This window comes from Sitophilus oryzae, unplaced genomic scaffold (assembly GCF_002938485.1).
Source record: "Sitophilus oryzae breed Bouriz unplaced genomic scaffold, Soryzae_2.0 scaffold_216_pilon_pilon, whole genome shotgun sequence".
Lineage (NCBI taxonomy): Eukaryota > Metazoa > Arthropoda > Insecta > Coleoptera > Curculionidae > Sitophilus > Sitophilus oryzae.
In genome coordinates, this window is record NW_022146770.1 from 42749 (window position 1) to 60596 (window position 17848).

A 17848-nucleotide genomic window follows, 5' to 3' on the forward strand; every position below is an offset into this window, starting at 1 on the left:
TCTAGGAAAAAAATAAAGATCTAAAGATTTTGACATATTTCATATTTTGTGAAAATGAAGAGTAAATTTTAAAATTCAATAACAGCTATCTAAATTTTAGTTGACCCTGTATAGCCTGATATTTAATTACAGTAACCATTGTATGTTAAACCAAATTGAAATTTGAGCCAAAAAGTTATACAGGGTGAGACAAAATTAATATGGAACATTAGTCACTTTTAAAAGCAAGTTACTCCTTTATTTTAAATGAAACATCCAGTATATTTTTCGGGTGTTCAATGGGGAATTTATATATCTTCAAAATATTATTAAGGTTGCCTACCCCTCAGACAAAGATTTTCCTAGATATTTTAATTTTTATGATTTTGCGTCATTAGATCATTATTATTTGAAAAAATCTAGGTGGCTGTGTGGTATACCTTTTGTTATTTTAACAAAAATTAAAGATTGTAGAATAAAATACTCAACAGAAATAAAAAGATACACATTTAAAACATATTTTAATTATTACAGAATTAAAACTAGACATAAACCTATAATTATGTGTCAAAAATTAGCTAGATTAAATCAAATGCTCAAAATGCTTCTTTTCCAGTTAACTGCATAAAATGATTGTCTTTTTAAAAGGATCATTTCATTTTAAAAGGTATATGTGGAAGTCCACCTCGAAAAGCAGCTACAATGATTTCTCTCTGTTCCATTTAAAATAAAAGAGTAACATGCTTTTAAAGGTGACCAATGTTCAATATTAATTTTGTCTCACCCTGTATAACTTTTTGGATCAAGTTTTAATTTGATTTGAAGTACAATAGTTAATTTAACTATATATTAGGCTATATCGGGTAAATTCCAGTTTAGGTAGTTTTTATTGTAATTTAAAAATTGTTCTTTATTTCTAGAAAATTTTAAATATGTCAAAAACCTTACATTTTAGTCATATACTTCTCTTATAAAACTCACCTTTATTATTCTCCCAGAATCCGAAAATCAATTAATATATAGGGTGTTCCATTACAAAAAACACAACTTTGATATGTAACTTTTTTTAGGGACACCCTGTAGAACTCTCTATATTTTTAAAAAATGCTCTGAATTAACCTACATATGCTCACAAAATTTAATTTCAATACAAACTGTCGTTCTCCTTGGAGCCTCCGTGGCGTATTAGAGGCGCCACCCTGTATAATATGTGAATTGTACCCAGTCTATGAGGATAAGATACTTAATTACTGACAAAAGAACCTTCTAGTTGAAAATTGCCTGGATAAAGACGGAAATACACGTCGAAACGTGTTTAATTTTTTAAATAAAAGGTTGTTTATTTCCTGGTCCTAAACCTGCGAACGCCATTTCATCTATAACATAAGAACGCAAATCTGGCACATTATTTTTTATTATATGAGAGGGGGGAAGTTAACCACAGCGAACTCATAGGTCTATTTTGTCCCCCTTTCTTGAGTTATAACTCATTAAACACTCTTAGGCTTTTGACAAAAGCTAGAATCTGAGACGGTTTTACAGAGGTTAGTTCTCTATCATCCCCGATATCAATCGTACCAAAATTTGGCACGAATGGGTGTCGTCCCGGTGCACTCAGTGATCTGGTGTTTCTCGATTTTCCCCACAAAATCTACATTTGCCGTTGTTTCTTAGCTTCAATCTACTGAGGTGTTCATTGAGGAGACAGTGTCCTGTTAAAAAACCTATGATAATCTAAAGACTGTTTTTACTTAAATCTTTGATTTTTTTCGGTCATAAGTCCTTAGAAATTTCTTCAAGTGTCTTAGACCGTTGAGGATTCCAATTTATGATAACGGATGGAGTCTTCCAGGTTTTTGAGTTCCATTTTACGTTGTTTTCCACTTGGGAAGCAGTACGGTTCTGGTCTAGTTAATATGGTGTTCGCTCCTTTTCTAGCTTGATCGTTTGATTTTTCATTACCCTTTATGCGTTGGTGGGCTAGCACCCAGAGTAGGAGGACTATATTTTCTTTGTTCGTTTTACTTAAGTTCATCTTTAAACTTACAATTTAGGGCTTTAAAATATCTGTGTAATATATTTGGTGGTTAGAACTTAAGATTTGCATTAAAAAAGCAGACGAGTTACGAAATGGCCTAATTCTTATGTCAATTAAATTGTTCATGACAATTTTTTTTATCTATTTGTTGCCCTGTATCTCATGGAAAATTCTAGATCTCTGATTTTTTTGTTTACTATGGAAAAATGAGTTCTGAAAAATAAATCGCATTTTTTCGCGAGATAGAGACGAATGCATTAAAATCTTTTCGCCCGACGACATAAATTGGATAATAGAGTTAGTGAGCGAGTCTCTATCCATTACCGCCAGAGGGTGGCGGATTTAGGACACCTCCCGTCGTCGAGGACGCGAATTTTTCGACGCGCCAATTTCAAACTTTCATTCGGGAGGCGCGTAACGAAATTACATCCGCGCCGAGGATACATTAATTAAAATCTCATGTTTAATGCAGGGATATTGTACATTTAATCTGGTAATCTGCTTGTGTTTGCCGCGAGTTTCGGCCGCGCACACAAACATCGCGATCTCTTTAAATATTTAGCCACCCTGTATTGATCCGCTTGCTTAGAATCGTATTTTGGCCCGTGAAATTAACGGCTCGTTCAAATTTCAATTTCGGCAAAAATTACGGCTTTAAAAGTTCAATGGCAAGTGATATGATTACAGAAATTTTGTAATTATTTTCTATTTTCACTGATATCATGAGTTCACACTTGATAACTGCGCCTTTTTTCTTCTTGAAAATTCTAAAGGTGCGTTTAGATTTGAGCACACACGAGTTGAGCGTGAAATTAAATCGGCTCCGTTTAAATTAAAAACATGTTTTTCGACGAATGAAGTGATCCAATTGTGCGCGCACAGCAGAGTTATGTTGGTGAAAATAATGGACGACCAAGAAATAGTCGCGTCTGCATTCATTGTTATGCACAGCTTAATTATTAAAAAGAAGAAAAATCGAAAAAAAACATCGTCGCTGGTGGCAAACACAAATTTTTACAAGTCGAGATAACTTATTAAACAAATTAGTGTCTGAAGAAGGCTATATACAGGGTCCGGCAATAGTGCGTCGGGCATCTGTAGCTCCTAGAATAAAAAACTTGAGAATTTTGTTTAAGTGCAGACCTAAAGTATGTACCAGGATGTATTTCCGGAAAATATTTTAACTTCTATAGGGTGGCTCAAAAAAGTGTGAGTGGATCTGGATGATTTTTTTTAAATAGAACACCCTGTATATTATTGCATTTTTGGCTTCCTTTCAGATCATTTTTTATAATTAGTGTTAATTTTTGATAAGTGTTATGTCAGTTTTTAGTAAATAAGGTTTAGAAATTGACCTCGCCAAAATTATCATCGATTGTGACTTCCCAGCCGTCTTTGGCGCCGTTTTTTTTCGATAATACGGTGTTTTTAGGATTCTCTATCTCAAAAGTAAAAAACGGAACCTTTATAGGATCACTTTGTTATCTGTACGTTTGTTTGTCAAGACCCTAGATCATATACATATACTTACGGGGATAAATCAACGCCATAAATTTAGCATTATTACATGATTCACTTTCATATCTCCCTAAAGCAAATGAGAATTTACACAGTTTCTTCCTCACGCCCGTAGTATTAGATGTGCTCCGTAGTACAATTAATAGTATTAAAAACAAATCCTCATCTGGGACTGATGGGCTTACTCTCAAAATGTTCTCTGAACTTCCTGAATGCACATTAAACCATCTTACTACTTTAATTAACGAGTCATTCCAAAATGAAGTTTTTCCAAACTGCCTTAAGACAGCAATAATTATTCTTCTGTATAAAGGAGGTGATAAAGATGAAGCTTCGAACTATCGGCCAATTGCACTCCTGCCCACATTATCTAAGATCATTGAAAGATTGGTTAAAAAAAGATTTCTATCTTTTCTCCTTAAATATAAAATACTTACTACCCATCAATTTGTATTTCTAAGTAACAGTTGCACAAATGATGCTATGTTCGACCTTTTTAATAATGTATACTCTAGCCTGAATAACCATCACTCTACAGCTACAATTTTCTGTGATTTCTCTAAGGCTTTCGATTGTGTAAATCATAATATCTTAATTAATAAATTGCAATACTACGGTTTCGGGGGAGTGCCGCTCGAATGGCTTAAGTCATATCTTGGCAACAGAAGGCAGCTTGTGAGGATTGATACGTCTATGTCTTCTTGTAAGCCTATAGAATGTGGTGTCCCTCAGGGTTCAGTACTTGACCCTATTTTGTTTCTGGTGTTTATCAACGACATTGCAAATCTGGACATTAGCGGAAAATCTGCCTCTTTGCGGACGATACTAGTTTCACTTGGAGCGGCCCAGATGTTGCGGCACTATATGATACTATATCCAGTGACTTACGCACCATTAAGTCTTGGTGCGATTCTGATCTCCTATGCCTCAACCTATCAAAAACTAAAGTTTTGTTATATAAAAGTACTTACTTACAACCTTTTGTACTTAATAACACCACTATTGACGTCGTGGACTCTGTGAAATTCTTAGGACTTGTTGTAGACAACTCGTTAAAATGGGACTTTCACATTGAAGCTCTGTCAAAGAAACTAAGCGCTGCCTGTTTTGCGCTAAGATCAGTTTCTAAGGAACTTAATTTCTCAACCTCTAGAATAGCCTATTATGCACTTTTTGAGTCACATCTTCGTTATGCCCTTCCATTTTGGGGTACTTGCTGCGCAACAAAATTTGATCGTATTTTCAGACTTCAAAAGAGAGCAGTTCAATATTTATTGGGACTGAACAGTAGAACTCACTGCCAGAATTTCTTTAAAAATTTAAAAATACTGACTCTTCCTTCTTTATTCATTTTTGAATCCGTTTGCTTAATCCGCAAGCACATATCTGCTATTCCCGAAAGGCCATCTCATAACTATCCACTTAGGAATACAGAGCACGATCTTTATCTGCCAACCCCGAGCTCAGAACTAGTTAACGGTTCAATACTGTACAATGCCAAAAAAAAATACAATCATCTGCCTTTGAATATCAAATCGCTTTCATTCTTTCCCGCATTTCGCAAAGCTCTAAAATCATACCTACTGGAGAGAGCCCTATATGCGGTAAACGACTTTTTTGTTGATGTTTAATTATGAACAATTTTGAATTTTAAAATTTTGATCATCTCACACACTGGTCAAAGGTCAAGTATTTAATATTCTATAACTTTAAAATTATATCTATTTACTGCGTACTGTTCTAAAATTGTCCATGTATATTCTTTTTGTAATTTTAAAGACTTAAATTTTTTTGAATTGTATTATTTGTATTGTGTATTTTTTGTTGTTTGTATTTTTTTGTGATTTTGTTGTTTGTGAGTGCTTTGTCGATGAAGCTGTTTTGGCTTTTTTTTGCACAATAAAGCGTGGTTTAAAAAATATGTCTCCAACATCATGACATGCCATTTACAATCCTTCTTTATTGAACTTATGAAACGTTCAATAGGTTTGTCTTTTCCGAAACAAACCAAACCTTACTCCGCGCATTAAAAGTTGCACGTTTGTTTTTTGCGTTTTTTATTTTAAAAAATTGTATTAAGTACTCTTTTCTTGATCGCTTTTATATAGCCAAGGATGCAAGTGTGTTCAGTGACAAGTTAATTTTAAGTTTGTGCAATTATATTTCTATTTTTTTTCGTTGGTCTTTCTAAATACTTGTAAAAATGACTAGAAAGTGTTTGATGTGTGGAAGTTCTAATATAAAAGTCCCCGAATTATCTTTTCATAGGCAAGTGAAGTATTCAGTTGTTCTTTTGTTTATATTAAACCACATGGGCATACTTTCTGTTTAGATTACCTAAGAATATTGATATTCGTACGGAGTGGCTAAATGTATTTTTTATATAATTTAATTTTTGTGACAGTAAACATTCAATTTATTGTTCAAATATATGCATTTTACAAATTCAATTTTCAAAATTAATGTTCAAATTTGTGGCGTGGACGATAGGTCCTCGACAAGGATAGATAGAATAGAAGCACCGCGTGAGCAAAAAAGAAGGAAAATGGAAGTTGTTGATATGTTGGCGACAGTTTCCATAGTGATTTACTTATCCACGTAAGTATATGATCTAGGGTGATCTAGGTCCCTTTATCTCTGGAACGCGTGGAGGTATCGAATTAAAATTAAAATCATATACTCTTCTGGTCTCTAATCCCTTGAAGCTGTGAAAAAATGAAACTTATGAGTTAACGTAAAAAAGATACGGCCGTTTATCGCGCAAAAAAATCAGCGTCAAAACACCAAAAAAATACTAAAAACCAAAACGCGTTTCTATGGTAATATAATATCGTTTTCATTTTTGGCAGAATTTTAATTAACGTAATTTCCTTTCCTTTTTTAAGAACATATTCTCTAGTTCTCTAGGGAAAAACACATCTTCAATTACATTCCCTCAAGATATTCAAAATCAATTATTATAAGTTTAGGAATTTCCCTTATTAATGTAGTATTTGAAAAAATAAAGGAATACTTGAATAATATCATGTAACTTTACTTACAGGGGTGCGTCGGGGTAAATGGATATTCTAACGTAGGCAATCTAGGTTGTGGAGCTCCAGGATGCAAAGCAGATGGGCAGTGGTAGCAGAACATACCCCTGCCACCCCCACCTGCAATCTGAAAAAGAAAAAATATACATTTTATAATATTATTCCTCAATTTTATCAAAATAAAATCAAGAATAAAATATGTGGGCATACCAGTAAATGAGAACAATCGCAATTAAAGTAACTTTATTAAGTTGGAGTTGATGTTTTTGCAAATCATGCGAATACACGCGGCTTAAATTGAATAAAACGCTAACAGTGACGGCACTTGAACTAAATTAACTGATAATTAATTTTGATTAAATTTACCAACTTAACTAGATGCAATATAGCCATGATGTCATTCACTTAGCGTGAATAATTAAAAGAATGTTTGTTATATCAGTCGATAACATCGAATAAAAACGCTATCCAAATATTATGGTTGTTATATAGTATTTGTATTTTTATTGTTTATACATTTTCAGATATTTATTTTAATTTTTCTTTCTTTAATATTATTATTGATATACTTATTCTTTTAACTATTGTAGGAGATATAACCCAAGTAGCATTTTTAGACACAAAATCAGAACAAAATCTCTGCCGAGAAACATTGCGAAACAGTTTCATCACATTTTTGATACATATCTTTCGTAACATAAATCGCTTTTTGTTTCGAAACATTTTACCAAAATTTGGTTTCGCTACATAAGCTTTAACAATAAAGATTTTAGTGTCACAAATTTTTCGAAACTTTTAAGAAACAGATGTGGCTTACATTTACAGATTTCGTATCCGTTTTGTACCCAAAAAGTTTCCATAATTTATTTGATATTCTGTCAAATATGAGAACATAACCTTACTTTATTGTTTTCATTTTGTTCTGCAGTTTTTGCATTGAAGCATCCTTCAAGTTTTTATAGTACACTAATTAAAAATGCTGAAGAAAGGACATAATATGTGAGTACGAATACATGCAGATATTTTTCTTGTGCGATTTTATAATTATTTATTATACGCATTACAGAGATTATTTGTTTTAGGAATAATTGTAATAACAGCCACTACCCATACCCAACAGGAGACCGAAGAAAAATGTTACCAGCAAACGTTTTTTTTTCTCTTTTTTCCACAATGGAATTTATTTTTTATGTTTTAATTGTGTTATAGTAGTAAGTAAATAAAAATGCTTTAATTATTTTGACCAGAAGTTTTGATTGGCGTTGTTGACAGGTAACTAGTTCGAAATTCTAAACAAATAGCGCTAAATTGAAACATTTTCGAAACACAAGTTTTTCCCTTTTGAGACACAAATATGATATAATGTAGATGATTTGTATCCGACTCCATGTCAATTTTATAAAATAATGAATTAAAATTCCGCCATGTTGGCTAGTGATAGCGTTTTTAACTAAAAATATATGTTTTCATCGGCTGTTGAGCTTTTAAACTCATAAGAACGCGTTCTACTTACATGGATTTATATATTTTTATTTTCAAAACCAAACAAATGAAAATAAAAATCTATATTTCAAACAAAGATATTTTGTAGCAACAAATAATGATATATATAAGGGGCATTAAAAATATGAAACTACATTATTAAAATTAAATTAAACGATGAAATTTGCTTTTACCAGACATTTTTTGTGCGAGAAAATCTAAAAAAAAAAGATTTTAAGAGAAAAAATTATGGCGGAGGTCGACATTGGTGATGGTTGTTTTCATTTTGAAATCCACACAGACAAAGACTATTTTAGTTTGGTATTTTGTTTCTTCACATTTAGAAACAGTGGCTGCTGAAAAAGGGAACAGCTTGGACACAAATTGCGGAAAATGTTTCGAAACATTTCCTCTAAAAGTTTTGATTTTGCATCGAAACATTTCAGAAAACGGCTAGTGCCACCAGTTTGAAGTTTTAATAAGAAAAAATAAAATGCTGGTATTAAGTTTTAATCACATTCTGTTGATCTTAACATCGTTTTGTTAAAAATATAAGCAAATTGGAAGCATTTTTCTAACTATTATATTATTATTTTATTATTGAGTTATCTGAAGTCAGCTTGTCCATTAAAAAAATATAATTTTAACATATTATGTGGCAACTTTCATGACGAAAATCTACAAAAATGCTCAATAATCATGTAAAAAGTAGATTAAAAAAAGAAATTAAAGACGTATGCTCTTCTTCAAGACGTTCTCTATAATTGGAGTTTGGAGTTGAAGATAACATTAAATCAATTTACGACTAACTACGGGATATAAATAACAAAGTCCAATCTAGAGCCATGTGGGCTAATCTGATACATTGGTATCAAATTCAGTTACTGTATTAATAAAACAATATTCAAATTAGGCTTATAAAGAGAGCCAACTAAATTTTATTGAGACATATTTCAGTTAATTTGTCTAAATCACCCGTATGTGTTTGCATATCATTCGAATTCTTCTGAATGGAACGAGGAAAGTTAGTTTTGTTTGTGTTTGTTTTTTAGAGATAGTTTTAAATCGAGATTATTTAATTATATATTTAATTCAAATAACTAATAATACGTATTTAGTTATAAAAAAATGTTCCTGTTGGTACTGAAAAAAGATGATCTTTAACAATACTTCGACGTATTTTTAGAAAAAAATGCTAACAAAGATGACTTGTTTCAGTTAGGATTAAATTATCTTTTAAAGCTATATCACTGCCAAAGCTATATTAAACATATTAATTAGCCATCTAGATACACTCTACACAATAGGATTACATCAAGACAAGCCCTTAAGACTACCTTTAATTTAGCTAATTTGCCTCCAACTGAGAACTCTGGAAAACTTCATTTACTCAGGACATACTTTCAGGTAACTGTAAAGATATATCTATTGTAGGAAATGTTATACGTTGTATTTTTTCGATTCAAGAATGGATTGGTAGCAAGTTAGATCCTTTACAATATGGATGGAAGAAAGATCAAAAAGGTAATCTGACACCTATACAATCAACAGAAGATGTGGCGCCTCATGACCTACTATTTTTTTGCAATTGCTAAGAGTCAGTCTTCTATAAATTGTTCTTGTAGAAAACTGGGTTTTAAATGTTCTTCAAAGTGTGTACGGAATCAGCTGCACAAACTTTTGTATTTTACTTGAAGATGAAGGATGACGTCATAGAAGATTTTATTTAATAACTTTAATTTAATAAAAAAATTTTAACGATATTTTTATTTAATAAATAATATTTAAACGTTATTTTTAATTGTTTTAATGCTTAAATTTATTCTTGGTTTTTCTATATTAACACTTTACTGTTAACGCAAAAATTATAGCTGATTGATTTAAATAACTGGAAAATTTATAAAACGTATTGTAAAAAATTGCTCTATCTCTATTACTATTTATTTTCGAAAAAAAAATGATTGAAGGTAAAATATTCTAAATTTAATTCTCTACAAAAAACATATCGTTAGTTTTTTCGAAAAAAGTTATGAAAACGGAGATATTTGAAAAAAAACGAAAAAATCCAAGATGGCGGCGGTTTTTTTCAAACTTCTCCCACTGGGACCGAATGGGATTTTTGAGGGGTTAAATAGGAGATCATTATCTACATATTCCCGTTGAGATCGGTTGGTTACTAATTTTTTTTCACCTCAACCTCCAGATTGACTAGCCTACTTCATCTCTTTCAGATTTTAATAGTCCAACTTTAGAAACAATGGCATCGCTGACAATTTTTTACCACATGAAATCTGACCATTATTTAAACAAATTGATATATTACTCTATAATAATTTTAAAATGTGTATCTTAAGCTTCTTTTATAACTTTTTTATTTAAATTTTTAAATAACCTCGAAAAAAATTAGATAATGGACTTTATCGTTGGCTCACCCTGTACATCAAGTAAATGACACTCAAGAAACCCACCCTAGCCTGTAAAATAACAGGTAAAAAATATTAGCTAATTACCTAAATACCCCTAATGATGTATACCAACAAAACTCCCAAACAATCATCAGTTGTGTATACAAGCCTTATTATTATTCTCAGAAGTGCGAAAGACAGGAAGTCCTACTTGGGGAGAAAATTCACACACTCGACATTCAGCGCAGCTTCTTAAGCTCGCCCCTGATTTAATCTTGATCGTATAATAATTTATTGTGGTGAAATTGAGGGAAGTTCATTGAATATTAACGTACATATTTAGTTTGTAGAACTAAATATTAGTTAATACTAACAACAGTCTCATATTTTTACATATTGACGTAAAAATACCCTTTTTAATAAAGTATTTATTAAAAAGTTCGTAAAATAATTGAAATTAAACACCACTGTATTTTTACTAATAAATACTATATATTATCGGGTTACAACGTTTTCTGTCTTCCGATTCCTAATCTACACCTCTCTCCATCTCCCCATCCATCTACTTCCAAACCTCTGTACAAAACTTCTTTATCAATACCCTCTCTACAGCTCTTGCGTGGTCTTCCACTTTTTCTTCTGCCTTGAGGGTTCCTATTTAATATTTTCTTTAGGATTGGATGTTCTTCCAGTCTTTACACATGTCCATACCATATTAATTGCTGAGTTCTAATGTCATCTACGATGTCGTGTTTTACTTCCATTTGGCGTCTTATGGTTTCATTTGGTATTTTATCTTTTCTGGATTTTCCAGCCGATCTTCTCCAAAAGTCCATCTCCGTGGCTTTTAGTGTTCTTTCAGCTTTCTCTTTTAATGGTCATACTTCAGAGCTGTAGATAATTATGTTTTTTACGATGGAATTGAAAATTCTTTTTTAGTTTTCTATAGTTATATTCTTATCCCATAGTATTCCATTTAGCATCGAAACTAATAAATACTACTACTGCCATTACTCGCTGACGAGTATTTGACACGCAACAGAAGATGGTTACGCAAGGCGTTTTCTTTCATGAGCTTTTCTGTGACTGAAAAGCCCGATACGTGATGTTATCTCTCTTCCGCACTCCGGACATTAAAAAATCTCGTTGTTTTGTTGCCTCTTTACTTTTCGGTTGTTGTTCTTAACTGAGTTTACAATTCTTCTCCATTGCGTTCTAAGGTGCGCTGCTTCCTCCCACTGATTCTGCATGCTTATCCCCTTTATGTTTTCATGGAAAACATCCTTGTATCGCGTGAGTTGTCCAGCGGTTTCCACTTCGCAGCGCCTCAAAAACTGGAAATTAATAGACAGGGTTTTCTACAATCATGACTTTAATAATAAAACGAAACTTGCAGTGTACCGAGCAATAATAATCCCCACCATGTTATATGGAAGCGAAACCTGAGTGCCATGCCGCGCTGTACCGCCGACACATAAACGCATTAAACAAGTTGCAACAAAGACACCTTAGACAACTCTTAAGAATCAAATCAAACGTATACGTCCGTGAAAAAGCTAGCTGCGAGAGCGCTGAAGTCATGATTACTAAATGCCGCTTAAGATGGGCTGGTCACGTAAGCAGGATGCAAGAAAACCGCCTAGCAAAATCTCTTCTTTACAGTGAGCTTGTAGACGGTAAGAGGAAACCGGGTGGACAACTCAAAAGGTACAAGGATATTTTTCACGAAATCTTAAAGGAGAGAAGCATACAGAATTAGTGGGAAGAAACAGCGCAACTGTACGCAATGGAGAAGAATTGTAAACTCAGTAAACAGCGACACCCAAAAAGTAAAGAGCCAACAAAGCAATGAGATTGTTGAATGTTCGGAGTGCGGTAGGCAGATAACATCACGTATCGGGCTTTTCAGTCACAGATATGCTCATGAAAGAAAACGCCTTTCGTAACCATCCTCTGATGCGTGTCAATTGTCTAAATCTATTTAAATATACAAAAAATATACCAGGGGTTATGTTTTCTCTTGGTCATTACATTTTTTATGTATATTTTCGCAAAATGCTTTTCGTTTTTCCAGTACAGTAAACTAGTATTTACGACCTTTAAATAAACCATAATATATTCCCATATTTTATTCCCTGTTGAGTAAAATCAGTAAATATAAATAAACCAGCTTAAATACTACTTAATCGGCTCTGCTCAACTAAATAATAAACTCTCTACAGAGAAATTGAGAGTAAAGAATAACATATAGTCCTTGTTCAACTGCAAATTAGTTCGACTTGGATTCACCACTATTGTAACCGTTTTAAATCGAATTATCCAGATGGTTGGACACTAAATGACACTGGCACAGGGGTGGAATTAAATAAATACGATTTGGGTGGGAAAGCATATTTGAACGGGTCTTGCGAGCCCAATTTAATGGCCCTTAATAAAGGTGTTATTTGGATTAAGTAGTTATGTTCAACTATCAAATACAAAAGAGAATGGGCTTTTTAAATAATACATACCCAAAAGTTCATAACTGTTTATTTTATGGAAATAAGTTGGGTAAAAAATGTCTATACCTATGTGACGGATTTATCTATCCAAAAAATACTATATGGGTATTTCGCCACTACAAGAAAATTTACAAAATAAAATAGTTCTTTTTTGTAAACATTGCTGCGTTAATCCAAACGGAAACTACTGGTCAGCAATTAGGTTTACAGATATACAAATTTTGAATATCCTTTCCTAACGAACAAAAAAAAATGCTTAAAGTTTCGGAAAGTTTATCTCTTTCCGTCGTTGGAAGCAAAAAAATACAAAGAATAAAGAAACAATCTATTTAAAATATTTAAATTCAACTATTCGAGAACACTTTATTTTTATAAAACAGATACGTCTACAAAAACCATTGACGTTCCATTAAAATGACATTATATCAAGTTAAACTTCAAAATTAACAATTACCACCTGATAACCCCAAACCAAACCAAACCAAAACCAAAAAGCCCCAAACTTTCTGTATGATTATTTTTAATTTACGTATGTTATGTTCTTTAAAATCAAAGAAGCGATTGGCATACATTACTAACATATACAGATGCATGAGCAATACATTTATTTTTATTAGATTGTATTAAAAAAGCCTCTTTTATTTTTCTATTGGGGGCTATCGCTTCTTTCATTATAATTTTGGCGTTATGAAAATTTATTCTGTGCCCTGTGTCCCATGAATGCTGGCAAATCTTAGATTTCTGAAAATCTCCCTTTCTTAAATAATCTTTATGTTCTTTAATTCGAATACTTAAGGGTCTAGATGTTTCACCAATGTAAAATTTATTTAACATATATAGTTATTATATAGTTAGATATTTTTTTCTATTTTATTTTGTAGATTTTATTGCAGTGGCGAATACCCATATAGGATTTTTTGGAGAAATAAGTTGGGTATATCGCCAATAAAACGGAAATTATTAAAAAACAGATACTGTTATTTTGGTTTCTTAGTACTTTCTGTAAATATACAAGTGTAAAGATTTTGGCACAGGGCTGGTAGATCTCAATAAAAGAAACATATTTGCTCTTTACCGTTTTTAAAATAAGGCCAAAACAATCGAGTTATTTTACCTTGAAAATTTAAAAAAATATATTTAGTTTTTGTTTAAATTTTGAGAACCATTGGATTTTTTCTGTGTTTTGTCATTCTAAATTTAATCTACTGTCTATGTTGCCCTATTACATGATACAAAAAATAGCAAATTAAAAAAAAATCGCAGAAAAATAGACATAGACGTGTTTCTGAGATCGAAATACCCTAAAATATACGTACCCCTAAAATATTTACACTTATTTAAGACTCACCCTGTATATTGAAACATCAAAATTTTCGTGCGACAAATATATTATGTTTTTTAACTAGAAATTAAAAACAAATCCAAACACAAAATTTAAAAAAAAATTAAAAACTTCATAGACGTGTGTTTCTGAAGTTGAAATATACCACTCGTAAAAATATTTACATTTATTTAAGACTTACCCTGTATATAACGCTGTATTAGAGTTATAGTATCATTAATATTATGTCTGTTAAAATATTAAATCTATCAAAATTCAGCCACCAGATGGCGCTTAAAATTATTCATACGCTATTATAAAATATTGCTTAATGGAATGCTGCTGATTAATCGAATGGTATTGTTTATTCAGTTTCGTTAATTAATATTCCAATTAGGCTCTTAAATATGTGTATAGTAAATTACTTTGCTAATTTGCCTAATGAAATAATTTAAACGCTATAGATTTGTCAACAATTCGATTGCAATAATTAATAGTCAAATGGACTGCGTGTATGAACCGATAATTTATTTGATTTAATTTAATCTTCGATCTATTATATTAATTACAAATTATTATTTAATAATAATTTAAATATATGCCCGTATTTCTGATTTTGTAAAATGTATATTAATAAAATTCAGATTCCTTCTGAAACTCGTTAAATATAGCTGATAAATATTAATAAAAGTAATTGGATGATAGTATGATATTTTTTGGATATGTATATCATGCAGATATATGTATATTAAAAAAAATGTAACTACTGTTCATGAGTGAAGAAATATTTAGCGTAGATTTGATTTGATTGATATTTGATTTTTTTTAAATCAATGTTTTGTACAAGGTATTTGTGCCATCGTGCAAAAAACATGTGCCATCTCCCGTGGGGAGATTCCTCTGAGAGTTAATATATTCTTCCCCAACTCAGTTTACGATATGCCTAGTAAATTGGGCCAAAAAAATATAGTTAGTAGTGATACCATTTGAAAAATTATTTTCATTCAAATTTCAATTATTTGAATATTCTCTGATACAAATTGTGAGAATTACCACCACATCTATTTTCGTATAAAGTCAAGCATATTTAAATATTTTGGAGATCTACAAATTGGTAGAAATAAAAGCTTAATAGAGGCTTTGGGACTTAAACTGACCATCGATAAAACTAAAATCACGTGCACTCCCCCCGAAAATCACAACAATGCTATAAAAATCGGAGAAGAACTATTGGAATATGTAGCGGAAATTATCTCGGCTGTTTGATTTCGGAAAAGGCCAATATCGACTATGAAATTCAGCACAGGATTAGCAGCGCTTCAAGAGCATTCTTGAAATTAAAAGACAGGGTTTTCTACAATCATGACTTGAGCACGAAAAATAAAACATGCAGTGTACCGAGCAATAATAACTCCCACCATGTTATATGGAAGCGAAGCCTTTGTGCCGATGCCGTACCGCCGCCACATGAACGCATTAAACAAGTTGCAACAGAGACAACTCTTAGACAACTCTTAAGAATCAAATGGTTCCATCATGCCTCAAACGTATCGGTCCTTGAAAAAGCTAACTGCGAGAGTATTGAAGTCATGATTACAAAATCCCGTGGTCACGTATGCAGAATGCAAGAAAACCGCATACCAAAATTTCTGTTTTACGGTGAGCTTGTAGACGGTAAGAGGAGGCCGGGTAGACAACTCAAAAGGTACAAGGATATTTTCCACGAAACCTCAAAGGGGATTAACATGCAGAATGAGCGTAAAGAAGCAGCTCACAATAGAACGGAATGGAGAAGAATTATTGAAAACTTAGTTAACAGCGACAACCAAAAAGTAAAGAGGCAACAAAGCAATGAGATTTTTGAATGTCCGGAGTGCGGTAGACAGATAACATCACGTATCGAGCTTTTCAGTCACAGAAAAGCTCATGAAAGAAAACGCCTTGCTCGTAAAGATACTCGTCAGCGAGTAATGGCAGTATGTATGTGGAAATGAAAGCTACAACGTGAAGCCTAGTACTCTAATACCATTTTAGACACAAAACGCAGCAGAAGCTTTTCTAGAATTGTGGTGTTTATTACAATTGATTTTTTCCGTGTTACGTTAACTTTACCCGTTCTCTAATAATAAAAATATCATCTAAAAAATGCATGTGTGATTGCTACAAGAGTAGCAATTAAGTAGTAGTATTTTAACAGTACTTTTAATCTAATAAAGGAAAATGAGTATCGTTTGACGTCCGCATGTGTCTTTTTAATCAAAATTTACATCGCTGACGTTGCGAGTTCGGGCAAATTATAACTTGTCCTAATTTATGCAACGGACCCACTTGTTTGAAATGTTAAAGATAGGGGTGCTTTCACCAAATTCAATTTGAATCTAACTGGCTAATAGAGTCCTCGCTAGACAAATTGCGTCCCTCATATCATACGATTATCGTTTTACGAGGGGCAAGGATATACAGGGTGAATAATATGCATAGAGTGCGTGATTAAGGGTATGATGATTATGTAGATGTCAGTTATGATTAAGGTCTTAGTGAAATTATTTGTTTAATATTACCTATGTTAGGTTACGCTAGATACTTTTTTAACAGTACAGGGTGGTCCGAATTGTATTCGGGAAACTTCGGCAGCATATTCTGCAGAAACTAAATAGTTATTAAAATTAAAAAAATGATAGTTTTTAATAAACAATGCAGACGAATAATTACTACTATTGTATTTTAGGTTTTATTTTTATGTTGTTTTTAGTTAATGTCTTAATGTCTCCACTTCAGTTATTTTGTGTTGAAATAATATTTTGAAATACAAATAATTCAGCTTAAAATGAGTATTATAGTATTCTATATCCCCTTATTTTGTTCTATATCCCTAAAATCGGCTCAATGCACAGCTAATAGACACATTTGTTCTATATCCAAATCTAAAATCACTAATATCTTTTAAATAAAGCTTCTAAAAGTAAAATCAATACATATGTTTGATAGGTCTTTATATTACCTTTAATTTATATGTTTAATAGAACCATTTTGGTATATAGTGTTCACGGATATCCAGTTTAAACTTTAAACCTTGTTTTCTCAGTTTCATCGAAATGGTCTATAGAACAATCTTATTCTAGGATGACGATGTATATATTATTTCGTTTTAAAATATCTCGAAAACGATTACCTACTCGTACTCGTAGCGATTTTTACTAAGAGACGAAGTTTTTACGTAAAAAACTGCGAAAATGTATATTTTTCCACTAATTATTTTTATACAGGTACGGACAAAATGTTATTACTCTTTAAACCAGATAAAATAAAAAAAACTTAGTAAAATAAGTAGATGGCGACCCCCTTCCCCCCTAAAGGTGCTAGTCACATTAACATCGAAATCAAATTTCCCATATCAAAAAACTCCTGTATATATCTAAAACGAAGAGTTTTATTAGGACATACATTTATACGAACTTTTTTACTTCCTTTTTTTCCGCAGAAAATGCTGTCGAAGTTTCCCAAATACAATTCGGACCACCCTGTATATTATTTTATTCAAAAACGTATGCATTAAATTCTTATAAATCAAA

At 32.0% G+C, this 17848-nt stretch overlaps 1 protein-coding gene across 1 annotated transcript in view; it reads right to left on the minus strand.

Moving 5' to 3' along the window:
• Positions 1-17848, minus strand: part of LOC115884238 (dorsal root ganglia homeobox protein-like) — a 45310-nt gene that overhangs the window by 17919 nt on the left and 9543 nt on the right. Inside the window, exon 2 of the mRNA XM_030902742.1 lies at positions 6577-6694. Coding sequence (XP_030758602.1) covers positions 6577-6670 — 94 coding nt within the window. The 5' untranslated portion in view covers positions 6671-6694. The remainder of the gene's footprint in view (positions 1-6576; positions 6695-17848) is intronic.